We start from the raw sequence: 18,466 nt of genomic DNA, 5'->3' as shown, positions 1-18,466 counted from the left end.
AAGTAAAAGTCTTGGAATTCAAAATATACTTGAGTAAAAGTACCAGAAGTATTGGCATCAAATATACTTAAAGTACCAACAGTAAAAGTACTAACTGTCGCATTTTGGAGAATGTCCCATTTTAAGTTTTCAAATGTATACAAATATTTTTGGAAATAGCTGATCTACAAGCTCACAATGCGTCACATCGTAGATTGGCTATTTTCAAATGGCCAATTTTTTTTGGCCATACTACACTGCAATTATGTTTCAAATAATTGCAGTGTAGTAAAGTAGGCTACAATATTTGCCTTTGAAATGGAGTAAATGTATTGGAAATTGCAATTACTCAAGTAAACTACAAATACCTCAAAAATTTTACTTAAGTAAATGTACTTACTACACCACTGTGTGTGTGTGTGTGTGTGTGTGTGTGTGTGTGTGTGTGTGTGTGTGTGTGTGTGTGTGTGTGTGTGTGTGTGTGTGTGTGTGTGTGTGTGTGTGTGTGTGTGTGTGTGTGTGTTGTGTCTCATGTTCCAGGCTGGGGTTTTGCCATCGGGACAGAGATCCAGTTCCACACCTGGAGGATGTTCATACTGGTGTGCATCTTCCCTGCTCTGGCTGCCCTGGTCGGGGTCGTCTTCATGCCCGAGAGTCCCCGCTTCCTCCTGGAGGTACTGGAAAACTATAGGGGCAGCGGTGGCCTAGGGCCTCACTCCGACCTTTAATGCATTGCTGCATGCTTGCTGTATGAATGCTGTGAGTGTCATGGCCGCCCCAATGCATTTCCAATGGAAGTCACATGGTTTGAGGACTACATTTTGGACTACAAGCTGTTGTATGGCTTTCGGCTGTGTTTCGACTGCGCCCCTCCCCCTCATACAACACAAGTGTTGTGTCAGACCATGTGACTCCCATTAGAAATGCATTGGGGAAAGCTGTGTCACACCCTTTGTATACAGCAAGCACAGAGCAATCTGCAGCGACCATGTGAGTGAGGGGGAGGGGCGCATTCGACTGCGCCCCTCCCCCTCATACAACACAATGTTGTGTCAAACCATGTGACCTCCATTGGAAATGCATTGGGCGGCCATGACACAACACAGCATTGATCCAACGAGCACGAGAATTGCATTAAAGGTGTGAGCTCAGCCTATGAGCGACTCACACCTTTCGATCTAGCATACAACAGTATGCATTATTGCAGTGCAGTATTAGTAGTGCAGTATTAGTAACTTAGTATGGTTCAGGCATATAGTCTGTTCTCCGTATATGATCTAATATAAGCAGTGTTGGGCAATATTACTTATGAGAGTAATATGTTACTTATTACTTATTACTCCTTAGAAAAAGTAATAATATTACATTACTTATTATACTTGGAATCAAGACTAATATATTACATATTATATAATATTACATATTACTTTTGCACCCCCCCCCCTCCCCACCCGCAAAAAAGGGATGTACAAACACAATCTGTTTAGTCAGCTTCTTTTAGAACTGAATCCAATTGTTTTGAATAATAATATTAAGAAGAAGAGTCACCAATCAGCCAAAAAGGCAAAAAAAATAAAAATAAAGCAGTGATCTCTCTCGACCTTTTAAATGAAATGTTTAAAAGGTCGACAGCCAACAAAACAAACACAAAAAAGTAATATGTAATATGTGCTATTTTTACAAAGTAAATAGGTATAATATTACTGTTTTGGCAGTAAAAAAGTACTGGGAAAAGTAATAATATTACAGTAATATATTACTAGTAACAAGTTACTGCCCAACACTGAATATAAGACAAGGGTACATCGTCCTCTCCACTGTCATACCCCAGCAAGCACGGTCAGGACCTGGACGAATTAGTGGCGTCTCGATTGGGGCCAGATCAAGTCAAACCAAGGCTAGTCAGATCTGGCCCAGAATATCACCTGATTTCAACCAACATAATTTCTGCCCACTAACGGACGTCCCTAGATGAATCAGAGAGAGTCCAATCGAGGCCAGATCAACTTAATTCATATCATAACTAGTCAGATCTAAATAAGCTAACCCAGAATAAGCTATATTATTTAAACTGGTGAAGACGTCCTGGAAATTACATAAAGATCATCCCCATCTGTGTCTAGGCCAGCTGTCATCTGGCCTAGTCCTGAACGTCCTGAACGCCACTGGAGGACGTCATCATAATGTCATCATGACGCATGTGGCTTGCTGGGACTCCAAGAGGGTCGACGCTGCCCGCTCCAGAGTCAGCGAGTCCAAAAAGTCCTTCATCCAATTGTCAATACTGAAACAGTTTGGCCCTTTCCAGTTTATCATAATGGTACCTTTAACCGATTAGAATCCTAATTTAATAATGTTCTGTTAAGCGATGACTGTACATGTTCTACCTTGGTGCATAGAATACAGACTAATAATGGTCACTGGGGTATTATTGCTCATCCAAAATAGCAGACAGTGTACATTCTAAAAAGCTTTTATAGGGGGGCAGTGCCTCATTAGACACCCTGGAGTCGTTTTGATGTGCAATGGTGTATTAACTTTGTATTTAGGGTTTCTTCCTGGAGGCTGAACCCTTGACAGTCAAACGGGCCAATGAAATAAACAGTAATATAGTGACATCACACTATCAGCGGCACTCCATCTTTAAGTTAAGTGTACTGTAGCATCAAGGGACACAAGCTTATATAGTTCCGAGACAGTACCTTTCAGATCTATTAATGATCTAAATTAATAAACACTGTCTTCTTTGACATGAATGTTGTTACAATAGCTCTTAATTGAAGATATTGAAAAAAGTCTAAATTTCTTGAATGAAACGTGTTTCTCAATTCATTAAACGATACCATAGTATGTCAATAATTGTTGTATAGTGTTCTGCCGCCAACAGAGAATACGGGGTTAATCTATATGGGGCATGATGGTAAAGATGCCCCATTGAAGACGTTTCTGCAAGGATTTAACTATTTAACGATCACAGGAGAACGTAATGGGTTATCTAGTATTCAAGGGTTTGTTTTGGGGTAAAACCATTTTGGTTACCCATGAACCTGCAGTAACATAAATAGTAATAGCTATCCTCAAAACAGATCATGAAATATAGACATCATGTACACAAAAAAGGAGCATATTTCTTCAGGCAATACGACTACATAAATGCGCAATGTAAAGCCATACAACCACATTTGGTGTAATACTATTTTAATTGTTTATATGCTGTTAATGCATTAAAGTGTGATTGGATATAAACATGATGATTCATGTGCCACCTGGCCAGTGGCCTGTGAAAGCAGTGCAGCATGACACCGTTGTGTCACAGTAACACTGGGTTGGCAGCATGTCACCGAGACAGCTTCTCCATTGTGTCTTCCATATGATACAGTCAGCACTTTAACCACCTGTGGTATTGTGTGTGTACGCTATAGTGCTAGGTACAGCATGTTGTTTTGCTACACTGATCACTGTGTGTGTGTGTGTGTGTGTGTGTGTGTGTGTGTGTGTGTGTGTGTGTGTGTGTGTGTGTGTGTGTGTGTGTGTGTGTGTGTGTGTGTGTGTGTGTGTGTGTGTGTGTGTGTGAATCTGTGTGTTATTTTTTTTGCCCAATGCAGCATAACAAAAAGAAAGTGCATTTTATTTTCATTGTTTGGAGTGTTGCTTTTTCCACTTGAATACACTTTCCTTGGTGTTTATTTATACTGAACCAGTGGCGGGAACTGGTATTCACATTACTCATTATGCAGAATGTCCCATTTCACAAATTTTCATATGCATAAAATGTATAAAAAAATCATTTGAAAATTGCAGATCTACAAGTTAGTAGATTTGCATTTGAGATGTAGTGGAGTAGAAGTACTGAAAATTGGAAATACTCCAGTAAAGTAAAAAAACCTCAAAATGGTACTTAAGTACAGTACTTAATTACTTCACACCACTGTACTGAACCTCTTTGATCTTTGTGTGTGTGTGTGTGTGTGTGTGTGTGTGTGTGTGTGTGTGTGTGTGTGTGTGTGTGTGTGTGCGTGTGTGCGTGCGTGCGTGCGTGCGTGCGCAGAATGCCAGACATGACGAGGCATGGATGATACTGAGACAAGTCCATGACACCAACTGGAAGGCCAAAGGAGAGCCAGAGAGAGTCTTCACCGTAAGACACTATGTTCACACCAATCATATTCATATTACTGCTGCACTCAATGTGCTTCACATTTCAATAATACTTCATATTACGGCTACACTCAATGTGTTGCACATTTCAATAATACTGTACACATCTGTGAGAACTCTGTCTAGGTTATAGAATATAAAACAAAATATGCAAGACAAGTACTTATTTTTCTAGACAATATATCATTTTTATGATTTATTATTTATTTTGGAGCATAGTCTACTATAGCCAATCAGCATGTGAGTCATGTCAATGTTCATTGCAAAGCATGAATGAAATATATATGAAAAATATAAATGAGTATAAATGAGTATGAAGTTACAATTGACAAAAAAATATATATTTAATTTCTTTCTTTTATGCGTACTCTAAATAGTAATGACGATGATGAAGATAATAATAACAACAACAATAACAATAATAAGTGTAAATCTCTCTGTGTCCAGGTGGCCAACATAAAGTGCCCCCAGGCTCAGGAGGATGAGTTTATAGAGATCCAGAGTGATACAGGGACCTCCTTCCAACGCTGGACCGTCAGAAACACGGCTGTGGTGCAACAGGTAGGCCTATGGCTATGCTAACCTAAAACATGGCTGTGCTGCAACAGGTAGGCCTATGGCTACGCTAACCTAAAACATGGCTGTGCTGCAACAGGTAGGCCTATTGCCTTCACACTGCGCTGTCATCCACAGCAATTGGAAACGCCAGCAGAGAACTTTATCAATGTGTTCAATTCATAAACTACACAGTGAAATCTATGGTGTTAAAATTACTTTGAGTAATAGTTAGGAGTCAGGACGTAATATGAGGGTAACGTGTGTTAGGGACTAGTCTAGACGTCTCTCTCTGACTACAGTGTTTTTTATGTGTTTCCTTAAAGGTATATTCAGTGATTTCACTTCATTCAAATATCACTTATTTTTTCTTTTTTTTGGGATAATCCTCCCTACTATAGAGTGTGCTGACCATATAAGGAGTTCCTCCCTGTCCCCAGTGAGCCCCTGGGGTCAAAAAACCCTAGTTTCAGTTTTGGTGGCGGGTGGCAAAGCCTTCATCCAATCAGGATGAGAGGGGCCTTCCTCCAATCATGTGTGGGGGCGGGCCATGGTGCACATGCTGTTGCACTTCCCCCCACTGTATAGCGTGTGCATGTGCACATTTTGTTACCGGGCGGACTGGGTGGTTTTCCAAATCACCCAAATCACTGAATGCTCCTTTAAGCCCTCATATTTCAATGAGGGCTTCAGTCTCCTTATTTGCCCACATCTATCCACGGTTAAATGGGACATCATTGCGCTGCGTAAAATGAATATCCCTTCTCCGTCTCCAACTGTGTTTAGCTCCTCATCCGCCACATAGTTTGCTTCATTTCCTTTATTTGCTGCGGATTGCATTCCCACCTGCACCTGAGTAGAATGTGGTTCTTTTATGCGCATTAGGATTCGAATGAGGCTTCACACCTGCCAAACGAAGGGCACTTTCTGACAATGTGCAACAGGATTCGTTTTAATCGCAGTAAAGCTTTCTGGTGTGAATATGACCTAAGAAGACTCCTTCGATCGATTAGTCGACTATTCAAACTCGTCGACTAATCGAGGTCAGGCCTAATCCATATGTCTGCCTTCCTCTCTGTGACTGGCTCTCTGTCTCTCTGTCTCTCTCTCTCTCTCTCTCTCTCTCTCTCTCTCAGGTGATGGCTAATGTGATGTCTCTAACAGCTCCAGAGCTCAGGCTGCAGGGTCTCTTCCTGGCCATAGTCTGGTTCTGTCTGGCTTTCAGGTATAAACAGGTCCCCAGACCCTATTTTGAGAACCACTGATCTAACGAAAATTTGACCAATGTGAATCCACGAAATGCTCTCATATACAGCATCAAATAGAAATGATTCATGGATAAGCTTGTTAAATAAATCAAATTGTGTTTGAACTGAAGTAAAAAAAAATGCACCTCTTTCTTTTAAATGAAATGGTGTAAAATGGGACAGATTGTGTTGTATTTCTTTCAGCTATCATGGCCTAGGCGTGTGGTTCCCTGACATGATAAAAGTACATGTGTTATATTTATTTCAGCTATCATGGCCTAGGCGTGTGGTTCCCTGACATGATAAAAGTACATGTGTTGTATTTATTTCAGCTATCATGGCCTAGGCGTGTGGTTCCCTGACATGATAAAGTACATGCAGTATGAGGAGTATGAAGCCAAGGTCAAAGTGTTCCACAGGGAGCGTGTGGAACGCATGCACTTCAACTTCTCCCTGGTCAACCAAATCCACCGCGAGGGAGAATACGTCCATGACAAGTAGGTTCATCATTAGAAATAGGAGGCCGATTCTAATGGAAAGTATACAATTGTTATTAAAGTTATTAAAACCCCCAACACTGCCATCCAGTGGCCAGCCGTTGTAACTGCAACATAATCTTCTCAACATCCAATATATGGCTGATAGAAATGTAAACAACCCCAGCAGCTCAGGAATATCTATCAATTTATTCTAAAGTAGGAGACCCTTGCAAGTAAAAAAAAAATTGGACATCATCTAATAAGCACTATAGTTTTGAAAAATTCCAAGTATTGATTTTATATTGGTAGGAAATGACGATTGATCATCTGTCTGACTATATGTGTCACTGGCTCTATTTCAACTACAATTCATACTATTGCTGCCACAGTTTGCTCTTGAAAATGCTTCATCTGCAGTAACATTTTTGGAAAAAAAATCCATGTATTCATGTTATTAGACAGCAACCTGCATTGTTTGTATGAAAATAATGTTTTATGCATCATTATTTATATTTACATTATGCAAGTCATTTTGAGTGTATTTATATCTTGTAGAGCTCTAGTGCAGCAGATATAGAAAGACCTAATGGATAGTGGGGCAACTATATGACTAAAGTGAGGATGATGCTGACTGCATGGGGTTTAAGATCGCATGTAGGTAAAGAAAATGATTTACCTGAACTTGTGCTTTGCTAAGGCAGAAAGATTAGAGATTGGCCTATAATTGGTCACCCGCCTTGAGGAGCAGAGAAACGTAGGCTTGCTTCCACTCCATGGGTAGGCTTTGAGAAATTAGCGAAAGATTGAAAATTTCAGTTATAGGTTTAGCAATAACTGCTGCAGCTAGTCTCAAAACATAGGTCAAGGCCATCAGGACCAGGAGACTTTTTTGGGTCCAGCAAAGACAACGCAAGGAGAACATCGGAGGCCATTATAGGAGAAAAATTAAAATATCCATCAGCATCAGCAGTTGAATATGCCACCTCCTGAACACCTTGGTGAGAGGAGGAGGCATTTTGTGTGTCAAATATGTGCCCAGCTCTTTTGAAGTGGTCATTAAAAGCATTTGACATCAACGTTTTGTCACTTATAATGGATTCCCCAACCCGCAGCTTTACGGGGGGAGATTTAACTGCTTTCCAAAAGTTTGAATGATTTCCGGACACATCAGAAGTACGTGATAAGTAGTACTCTGCCTTTAATTTCTTAGTGAGAGCTGAGCACTTATTTCGAAGAATGCAAAACGCTAGCCTCAGTTATGCATATAAAATCAAAACATCAAAACAATTATGCATGTGCACCCAAATGGCAACAAGACATGACACAGTTCAACTGACAACGACGAAAAATCAGGAATGATCAAAAGCCATAGAAAAAAGATGAGTCTTAAGAAGAGACTTGAACAGTTCAATGGACGGAACACTTTTAATATAAAAAGGGAGGCTATTCCAGAGCATGGGTGCTGCAACAGCGAAGGCACGATCACCTCTAGATCTTAAATTAGATGGGGGAACAGTCAAAAGCAGCTGGCCAGCAGACCTCAAAGGTCTGGCTGGAGTATAATCCTCCAAGAGGTCAGATAAGTATGAGGGGGCCAGCTCATGTAGAGATTTATAAACAAATAAAAGTACCTTAAAATCAATTCTGAACTTGACGGGGAGCCAGTGCAATCTAGCTAAAATGGAGGTGATGTGGTCACATTTTCTGGTGCAGGTAAGGAGGCGAACAGCTGCATTTTGAACCAGCTGCAAGCGCCTAAGAAAAGACGCCAGCGATGCCAATATACAATGCATTGCAATTATCCAGCCGTGATGAAATAAATGCATGAATGGCCATTTCCAATTGTTTGGGAGGGAGATATGGTTTGATTTTGGATAGGAGTCTAACCACGGAGCTAATCTGGTGAAATTATTATCAAAGGTAACGCCTAGGTTTTTGACGGCTGAACGAATATTAGGGTTGAAAGGGCCCAGGGTTGTGGAAGATGGAGTGTCATGGCCAAAAAATATAATTTCTGTTTTTCTTTCGTTGAGGTTCAGGAAGATGGAGTCCATCCAGATTTTAGCTATATGTTAAACATCTTATAGTTAGTTGGTCAGTCATGCATTGACTTCATTGAATTAATCTTATTCAGTAATTCCTTAAAGGTATATTCAGTGATTTCACTTAATTCAAATATCACTTATTTTTTCTTATTTTTTGGATAATCCTCCCTACTATAAAGTGTGCTGACCATATAAGGAGTTCCTCCCTGTCCCCAGTGAGCCCCTGGGGTCAAAAAACCCTAGTTTCGGTTTGGGCTTTGGGTGGCAAAGCCTTCATCCAATCAGGATGAGAGGGGCCTTCCTCCAATCATGATCGAGTGGGGCGGGCCTTGGTGCACGTGCTGTTGGTCTGTTGTACTTCCCCCACTGTAGAGCATGTGCTGATGTGCATGTGCACATCTTGTTACCGGGTGGACCGGGTATTTCTCCAAATCACCCAAATCACTGAATGCTCCTTTAATTCTGTCTATCAGTTTGTTACTGACTGGGGAATTCATTCAATGTAAGATTATACAATATGTATTATTTATGATGCCTGTTTTCTTGTTTTATAGGTTCATGAATATTGAGATAAAGTCCGTGAAATTTGAGAATTCTCTGTTTGAGAACTGCTACTTTGAAGACGTCAAGTCCACAAACACTTTCTTTGAGAACTGCACCATTAAAAACACCGTCTTCTATAATACAGGTGGGTAACTACAGAAATTATAATAATTATTTTGCTCTAAAATAAACAAAATTAAATAAATAACTTTGGACCCTATACACATGTAACATAATTTATCGATGTAAAGTTCAGTCAGATGCCTCACGAATAGATTTAACCAATATTTATTATAGAATGAGAATAGTGTGCATATAATATTTTATCTTGGCGTTCGGCTCTGCTACATTTTCTCCCTGCAGGCACTTGTTAAACACCATCATTAAACATTAAGAGCAGGGAGATTATAGATATACAATAACAACCCCCCATGGGGAACAGAAATAATAATAATAAATAAGAGCCCACCGGTGGTGCTGGGGTGGCGGTGGGAGCAAACATCACATAACAACAATCAGGAACTATAATGCAGAAGGAAGGCAGGAAGAAAGCATGCAGTCTACTCTACTCTAGAGCTTAAATACCCCGCCCAATTGGTCAGCTGACTGCTACATCAGCATATGACATGTGGGCCTGTATGCACCCACATAGTAATGCTGCATATTAACCCCTCAAGTATATGCACCCTTAAGCACAGCATGAAGCCGCTCGATTGTATCTGACTGAACTAACTCTGCAAGCTACGTATCATTTCATATACACTGTACTCTGTACTCTGTGTGTGTGCGCGCGTTTGTGTATTTGTGTGTGTGTGTGTGTGTGTGTGTGTGCGCGCGCACACACATACGTGCATGCGTGCGCGTGTGTGCGTGCAAATCTGGTCCTTCTTGACACCTACAATTCACCATAGTCAACATAAAGGATATCTGATATCATAAAATCTGCTACCATTAGTTTTATTTCACACACAAAAGTAAAAAAATAAATAAAAAAACCTTTGGGACAATTAACTACATAACTAATCATTATTATTATTATTATTATTATTATTATTATTATTATTAACTTAATTATTATTAACTACATAACTAGCACTGTAGCCATTAGCCAATGTGTTGCGTTCCGGACTATGACTGTGTTCCTTATAAAAACCTCAATAGAATTAAAATTACAAAGGGTGAATGAATGTGTCAATCAAACAATCAGGGGCGGCACTGGCTCAGAGGTCGAGATGGGAACTGCAAGGTTCCCAGTTCGAACCCGGGCTCCCCCAGGCCAGAGTTAGAACCCCTAATTGCTCCCGATGTGCAGGTTGGTGCCTTGCATGGTTTCCTCCGGCATCAGTGTGTGTGTGAATGGGTGAATGTAATGCACAATCTCTGTAGAGTGCCTTGGATAAAGGCGCTATATAAATGCACCATTGGCATTTACCAATTAAAAAGTAAAAGTAAAAAACTATTCTGCTTTTCTTTTCTCTCTGTAATCTCATACAGACCTGTGGGAGGAGAAGTTTAAAAGCTGCTACATGGAGAACACCACGTTCCTCCACCCAAAGAAAGGCTGCCATCTTAACTTCCAGGAGGAGAACGACATCGTCATCTACATGGTCAGCTTCCTGGGCAGCCTGGCCGTGTTGCCTGGCAACATTATCTCAGCAATTATGATGGACAAGATAGGCCGCATCAAAATTATAGGTGAGAAATTTGCCCGAAATGTGCATCCAAACTTTAGGTAGGTTAAAGGTGGTCTTTGGTTAAAATAAGTGTTAAAAACTCTATGCTGTTATAGAATATAGAGTGTTTGTTCAGTAACAGGAGTCTCCCCAGCTTTTTATTAAACAGAAAATGCATTTTCAGTTCGCTATACCAATTTTATCCAATTAGGATTGCGAACTCAGTCAGGATACAGATGGAATTGTAAGTGATGACAAAGAAATGAGTAGACAAAAATGGAACTGGAACACTATAAGAATTAAGCTGATAAATGGCTACTTTCTCCTGATTGGCTGAACTTTTGTCACCTACCTGAAAATGTATTTTATGTTTATTAAAGAGCTGGAGACCACTGTCAAACACTGAACAAACACTATATAGCATGCAATGATTACTATCATAATAGTGATTTAACCTTTTTACAAAAAAACGTTTTGTTAATACTTTCAGCGCCATTGCCGTTGATTAAGGCCAATTGAAGCCTAATTTCGATACTAACGCTTAACGCCATTGCCGTTGATTAATGGCAATTGCGCTTTTATAGTGCATTCCGGCTACTTACGTTAGCCGGTTAGGTAGCTATGTTGTTAGCACAGCACTGGATCATCCATCTTAGATCGTCGTCGCCATAATAATCCATTCTATCCGTTTCTTTCAATTGCCTGTATCTCCTATTCCTTGTCCCAGATGGCATTTTGGTCAAAACAGCGTTTCTTTGACAGCACAGAGCCGGCGATGTGGAGCTCTCCAGTGCACCAACATAGATCGATCTTGTAAACAAGGCCTCCCCAGGCTCCGTTCAGCGTCCTAGGTTAATACTACTACGGTAGACCCGAAATGTGGCTTTTCAAAATAAGAGCTCGACCGGAAAAAATGCTGGCGTGAATTAGAACCTAATTTTTCAATAAATGCTAGCGCTGAAAACGGAAAACGGTTAATATCACTTGCCCTACCTTTAAGGGGATAAAACACTATCTTGCACCACCCCTTACCCCTTATCCCTAAACTTATTTGCCATTTTTTACTATTTTAAAACATTTTAAAATAGTACAAATAGCCGATCTACAAGCTAACAACATGTCGATGTAGATTGGCTAGTTGAACTATTTTTAAATGTTTTAAAATAGTAAAAAATGGCTAATAAGTTTAGGCATAATGGATACCTGGATAATGGATACCTTACCCCTTATCTACCCCTTATCTACATATACACGTTGTGAGCTTATAGATCAGCTATTTGAACTATTTTAAAAGGTTTTATAAAATATTAAAAAATGGCAAATACGTTTAGGGATAAAGGTTAAGGGGTGGCGCAAGATATAGCCCTATATTTTACAGTGTGGACACAAAACTCTGCTTCTCTTGATACAGTTATGTTTAGCGGGGCAGATAGCGGAAATAATCGTTCACTTGCGGATACAAGCACCAAAATTGGTACACATACTCCTTAGGGATTGCTCTTTTGATAAAACCATTGTGCCAAATAGAATTTCAATATGGCGGCCATTTTTCAAGATGGCCGCCATTGAAAATACAGTAATATTGCATTTCGCAATAAAATCCCATAGACTTGTGCTATTTGAATGGTCTTGGTGTCAAATCATACATTGTTCACTATGTAGAATCCAAATTTGGACCCATGGACTTACTCACTGGCTTCCTTGTACAATATATCAGTCCCGGAATCCTAATATTCTGCTAAATTAGAGGTTTGTGTTATGTATGACTCAGGTAAAATGGATGGTAGTGTATAACTTAATATTGTTGGAGGTTTAGTGTGTGTGTGTGTGTGGGGGGGGGGGGGGGGGGGTCAACGTACAGCCAGGGCACACTGGTGGCACCGCTCCTGTGAAACTCAGCATGGGGTTCAGTATCAGCTGAGTAATTTGTTGGGTGTAGCTAAATAATGACTTCAGTGTCCCAAATGTTGTCTAATAAGGCCTGCATCTTTTAGCTAGATTACATGTAGTGTACCATGTATGATGTTCAGTTAGACAACCGTGCCTGAATTGACAGGGTACCAGCACGGGAGAGCCGAGCCAATGGTAAGGGGGCTATACATGACTTATTCATGGTCTTACCAACATGGTGTACAGATCGCACGGGACTTAAATTATACTGGATGGGCTAGGTGTAGATTTTATTGTCGAACCTAGTCGTATCCCATACCTTATTGTGCATGATGGCGGTAAAAGGATAATCCCTCTTCACTGAATACAGATAATGATCATACTGTGATACCTTGATTACCATTCACCAAGATGTCTAATATGGACCCAGGACCGCCTAAATTCAAGACTGACTGGAGCAAGTGTTGTCTTTGCAAAGAGAAGAATAGTATGAGCTCTCATCACCACATGCAAGACAATCACAACAACAACTAATTCCCCTGGTGGTGACATTGAATAAACTCTGAGGAGGAACAAGGCGCAATATCACGAAGGTTGTCGCATTATGTTCAACAACACGAAACTGGAGAGAGTGAGAACCACAAAACGAAAAGCAGAGAGTGATCACCCAGTGGAATGCCAGACCAAGTGGAGTAGAACCAGCATTAAAAGCCAAAGATGTTTCAGATGTGACGCATACTCTGAACTCACAAGAAAGCTATGACGATGAATCTCAATAAGAGAGTTAATGAATGTGCCCAAACTTTAAATGACGGAAAACTTCTTGCAAGACTCAGTGGTGGAGATGTTATTGCTCCAATACCTGCATGCTGCATGCTTGGCAGACCTGTACAATAGAGAGAGGTCGTACCTCACAACCACAAAGAGACTGGAAGAGGAACATTCAACCGAAGAGGATGCCCAGTTGCCCACCTACAGGAATTCTCAGAGCTAGTCACATATCTAGTGGAGACCATCAGATCTGGTGAGGGTCCTTCAGTCCTCTGACTTGCAGACATAGTTCACCTGTACGCCCAGTGCCTGGAACAGCTGGGTGTTGATGCACCTGCTGTCAACTCCACAAGACTGAATGAAAAACTGCTGTAAGAAATACCTGATTTGGAGGGACTTGTGGTCCAGCATATATGTCTTCACAAGATGTTAGCTGCTTTGCTAAGGACAATAGCTTCACTATAAGAGTCAGAGGCTTCTGACAAGCCAAGGAAAGCCAAAAGAACATCCCTAGGCTTACCTGCTTGTGAGCCTCCAACTCAGGTATTTCTGACAGCAGTTTTTCCTTCAGTCTTGTGGAGTTGACAGCAGATGCATCAACACCCAGCTGCATTCCACTGGCTGAGTGCACTCTGCTTTTAGTTTTGTGATTCTCACTCTCCAGTTTCGTAATGCAACAACTTTTGTGATATTGCGCCTTGTTCCTCCTCAGACTTTCTTCAATGCCACCACCATCATCAAGTCTGTCTGGATACATTGTATTAATATGCATCTCATTCATTGTGTGAAAGAGGGGAATATTAGTTGCAATCATAGTGTAGCCATCATGTTGTGATTGTCTTGCATGTGGTGATGAGAGCTCTTTACTATTCTTCTATTTGCAAAGACAACACTTGCTCCAGTCAGTCTTGAATTTAGACGGTCCTGGATCTATATTTGCAATCTTGGTGAATGGTAATCAAGGTATCACAGTATATGACCATTATCTGTATTCAGTGAATCAAGGCAGAGGGATTATCCTTTTACCGCCATCATGCACAATAAGGTATGGGATACGACTAGGTTTGACAATAAAATATCTGATCTACACCTAGCCTGATCGTTCATCCAGTATCATTTAAGTCCTGTGCGATCTGTACACCATGTTGGTAAGACCATGAATACGTCATGTATAGCCCCCTTACCATTGGCTCGGCTCTCCCGTGCTGGTACCCTGTCAATTCAGGCACGGTTGTCTAACTGAACATCATACATGGTACACTACTACACAGCTAAAAGATGCAGGGCTTATTAGACAACATTTGGGACACTGAAGTCATTATTTAGCTACACCAAACAAATTACTCAGCTGATACTGAACCCCATGCTGAGTTTCACAGGAGCGGTGCCACCAGTGTGCCCTGGCTGTATGTTGACATCCGCTCTGTTGAGCTACTACATTGACCCCCCCCCCACACACACACACCACCACACACACACACACACACACACACACACACACACACACACACACACACACACACACACACACACACACACACACACACACACACACACATACACACACTAAACCTCTAACAATATTAAGTTATACACTACCATCCATTTTACCCGAGTCAGGCATAACACAAACCTCTAATTTAGCAGAATATTAGGATTCCGGGACTGATATATTGTACAAGGAAGCCAGTGAGTAAGTCCATGGGTCCAAATGTGGATTCTACATAGTGAACAATGTATGATTTGACACCAAGATCATTCAAATAGGACAAGTCTATGGGAATTTATTGCGAAATGCAATATTACTGTATATTCAATGGCGGCCATCTTGAAAAATGGCCGCCATATTGAAATTTTATTTGGCACAATGGTTTTATCAAAAGAGCAATCCCTAAGGAGTATGTGTACCAATTTTGGTGCTTGTATCCGCAAGTGAACGATTCACCTGTAATTTGCATGTTATCTGCCCAGCTAGTTCCCCCTCTCCCTCACCTCTCCTTTCTTCTCATCTCTTAATTTTGTCGTCTCCTTTACAGGTTATTCTATGCTAGCGTCATCAGCCTGCAGCTTCCTGCTGTTACTGAGTTTCAGTCAGGGTGCTGTGATCTGCTGGCAGTGTATGTTCTGCACTCTCAGTATAGCCGCATGGAACGGCCTGGAGGTCATATCAGTAGAACTGTACCCATCATCTAAAAGGTAGGCTCTTTATCTGGCTGGCTGCCCTGTTTGTTAGGATGTATGCATGGATTCAGGTTGTCAGTTGCCGAGACGTCGTCCGAGGTTAAGAGCACCCTGGCCTTGCAGTACCCAGGCTTTTATTGTCGTTCGCAGGGCAACCAAACTATAACACACACTGTTTAAAGGGAGAAAGGCTTTCATGGGCTTGTTTTCATAGACCCGGTTGCTTGTTCTCCTTGTGATGATGCCAGCTGAACCAGCTCTCAAAATTACTCAAGGACAGAGTGTGACACTCCTGTAAAAGCTAATCTGGCAACCCTGGAAGCAGTACACAGGGCTTTGGGCTTGTTTTCATAGACCCAGTTGCTTGTTTCTCTTGCTAAAGATAACCTGGCAACCCTGGCCGTCATATAAGCTAATGGTCAATGCCCATGGGTTAGGACAGACAGACAGCTCTAAAGTTATAGTAGGATTAAGGTGAAAGAGCATCTGAACCTGCATGGTCAAACTAGCAATAAAGTAGATGAAGATAGGAGCCATCTAATTGCTAAGTTACGCAAACACTTAAGACATAAGTTATGCGTTATCTGCTGTCTGTTTTTGGTTATAGAACACCGGCAATTTAACTAAGCCATGCTAGGCCAATTCTCAAGTGATTTTTATATTCAAAATTCTCTATAATTTGTGAAATGTCTATCAATCATGATTTTTATTATCCCTCTATCAAACACTATGAAGCGAAAAGCAAGTGTTGTATAGACAAATAGGGAATTTTGGCCTAACAAACATGATATTTTATTTTGCTTTCATTCAAGTGTCTGTCTGTCTAACTTCCCGTCTAACATCTCTCTCTGTCTCTCCCTGAATCCCTCCCTCTCTCCCCCACCCTCTCCCACTATCTCTCCAGAGGGACAGCATTCGGCATCCTGAATGCAATCTGCAAGTTCGCAGCTGTCATCGCGACCTTCCTGTTCTCCGCTTTCATTGGTGTCACCAAGATCATCCCCATCTTCATGGCTTTCGCTGCGCTGGTCTGCGGTGGTCTGGTCGCTACCAAACTGCCTGAGACACGCGAGAAAATCCTTTCCTGAAACTCCTGAGTGAAAACCTCCCCCACATGAAGCCCCCAATGGCCAAAACAAATACAAACTACAGTAATGTACGTGTAAAGCTTTTTGTGTTTTTGTTGTCTGGGGGGTGAGGTGGGGCATTGTGGCATATAGCGGTCCACTACGTTTTTCATATTTCTTTCTCAGTTTTTTTCCTTTTTTTTTGAGGGACACAGTAGAGGCGTGGTGGAGAAGTGGTTGGATTTAAGCCTAAACCCAGAACTAGGGTACATGTGAAATCCAGAGAATAGTGTTCTAATGGGCTCTATGCATTGCACACATGCCATTTTGGAAACAACATTCCCTACTTCCTTCACAGGTGTTACCGATTATACTAAATGAAGGCTCTGTTCCATTCTGATCTGTGCTCACTGGAAACACTGCTACACCAGGTGGGTCTCAAAGTGTCCTTGAGTGGGTTCTAAATGGCCCGTACTGGTCTGTAACTCAGAGAGTGTATATGGAACCAAATGGACCCTTACAGGTGGTTACATTTGTACACTCTCAGAGACAGAGTTATGGGGGTCCTTGAAATCAAAAAGTTTGAGAACCACCGTACACTAGTATCATCTGTAACACCTAACCTTAAGTAGGAAGAGTTATTCTGTGTGCATAGAGCCCATTGTGAGCGTGTTCAGCACAGTGTGCTGTGTTCTCTTCAATATGAGTGGAGATCCCATGCTGTGATTCATACCCTTAAGACAAGACAGACGAGAATCTGCAACTTTTTTCAGTAATACTGCTGTCAGCAGTCACTTGTTTTGCGGGTAGAAAACAGCCTTCAATGTGAAGGAGAGGAGAGGCTGGTATTGTTATTTGAATAGAACTGTCTTGTTGCCTATTGAAACCTCCCTTGGTTTCTCCTATGTTCCCTCTTCTATGGCTGCCAGTGTCTATTTATGTCACTATACACATACTGTATGTCACTTGTGAATGTCAACTCCAGTACTCCCCACCCAAAACGTTGCTCCTATAGATCTGTTTGTTATACATAGCACACACAATATACATTTTGATTCTGTCTATTATGAACCCTTTCCTGTGACAAATGTAATAAATTGTTCTGCTTTTCTTCAAACAAAAAAACAATCAAACAAGATAATTAACTATGATGCTCTCCTTTTCAAGTTCAACAGTTGTCCAATGTCAGTTAAAGCCAACGCAAGGACATGTTACGTTTGCGGCAAGAGCTGTGTGTGAGAGAGTGTGTGTGTGTGTGTGTGTGTGTGTGTGTGTGTGTGTGTGTGTGTGTGTGTGTGTGTGTGTGTGTGTGTGTGTGTGTGTGTGTGTGTGTGTGTGTGTGTGTGTGTGTGTGTGTGTGTGTGTGTGTGTGTGTGTGTGTGTGTGTGCGTGCGTGCGTGCGTGCGTGCGTGCGTGCGTTGTGTGCGCGCAGTACTATAGTTTAAAGACCAGTCTTGTTTGTACATACTTTAGACCTGTCCATATTAGTTGTACAATACAATAGAAAGAAATCCTTCAATTATGTACATTGTACAGGAACTGGCAAATGTAGGACATGAAAGCAATTCTTCTGTTTATATGGTCCATTCAATGTCAAATTCAACGTGATGACTGGATCAAATGACAAAAAGTGATTGAGATGATAAGTGTTCTGTATTTTTCCTTTTTACATTTGAATGTTTGGTAGCTTACTGTGTACTGTATGTCAGCAGTGATAATGGGATTCATTTAATGTGTTGGATGCCGACACAAAAATCACTTTCAACGTCACCACTATACAAAGCCAAAGGGCATGTGAATGCCCATGTGCTAAAACAAAGAAAATGATCACTTCTTTTCATCAGTTCTTGAGAGAGAAGTGTGGACATTATATCGAAT

General features: G+C 41.1%; 1 protein-coding gene across 2 annotated transcripts in view; it reads left to right on the top strand.

The window, feature by feature from the left end:
• LOC306920373 (synaptic vesicle glycoprotein 2B-like) overlaps nt 1–17,900 on the top strand; it is a 34,463-nt gene extending 16,563 nt beyond the window's left edge. The window contains exons 5-14 of one of the 2 annotated variants that reach the window (XR_013789649.1): nt 520–653; nt 4,028–4,117; nt 4,585–4,698; nt 5,829–5,917; nt 6,272–6,436; nt 9,018–9,151; nt 10,501–10,701; nt 15,377–15,536; nt 16,426–17,033; nt 17,112–17,900. Coding sequence is in view for 1 of the 2 variants with exons in the window: in XM_079497116.1 (XP_079353242.1) it covers nt 520–653; nt 4,028–4,117; nt 4,585–4,698; nt 5,829–5,917; nt 6,272–6,436; nt 9,018–9,151; nt 10,501–10,701; nt 15,377–15,536; nt 16,426–16,609 (1,271 nt within the window). In the remaining variant the exon portion in view is untranslated. Of the gene's footprint in view, nt 1–519; nt 654–4,027; nt 4,118–4,584; nt 4,699–5,828; nt 5,918–6,271; nt 6,437–9,017; nt 9,152–10,500; nt 10,702–15,376; nt 15,537–16,425 lie in introns of both variants that reach the window. The other variant, XM_079497116.1, reaches the window with a different exon arrangement.
• Nucleotides 17,901–18,466: the final 566 nt, after the last annotated feature.

This window comes from Electrona antarctica (assembly GCF_951216825.1).
Source record: "Electrona antarctica genome assembly, chromosome: 3".
NCBI lineage: Eukaryota > Metazoa > Chordata > Actinopteri > Myctophiformes > Myctophidae > Electrona > Electrona antarctica.
Note: the sequence above shows the minus strand (reverse complement) of the source record. Positions and strands in the feature narration are given on the sequence as shown.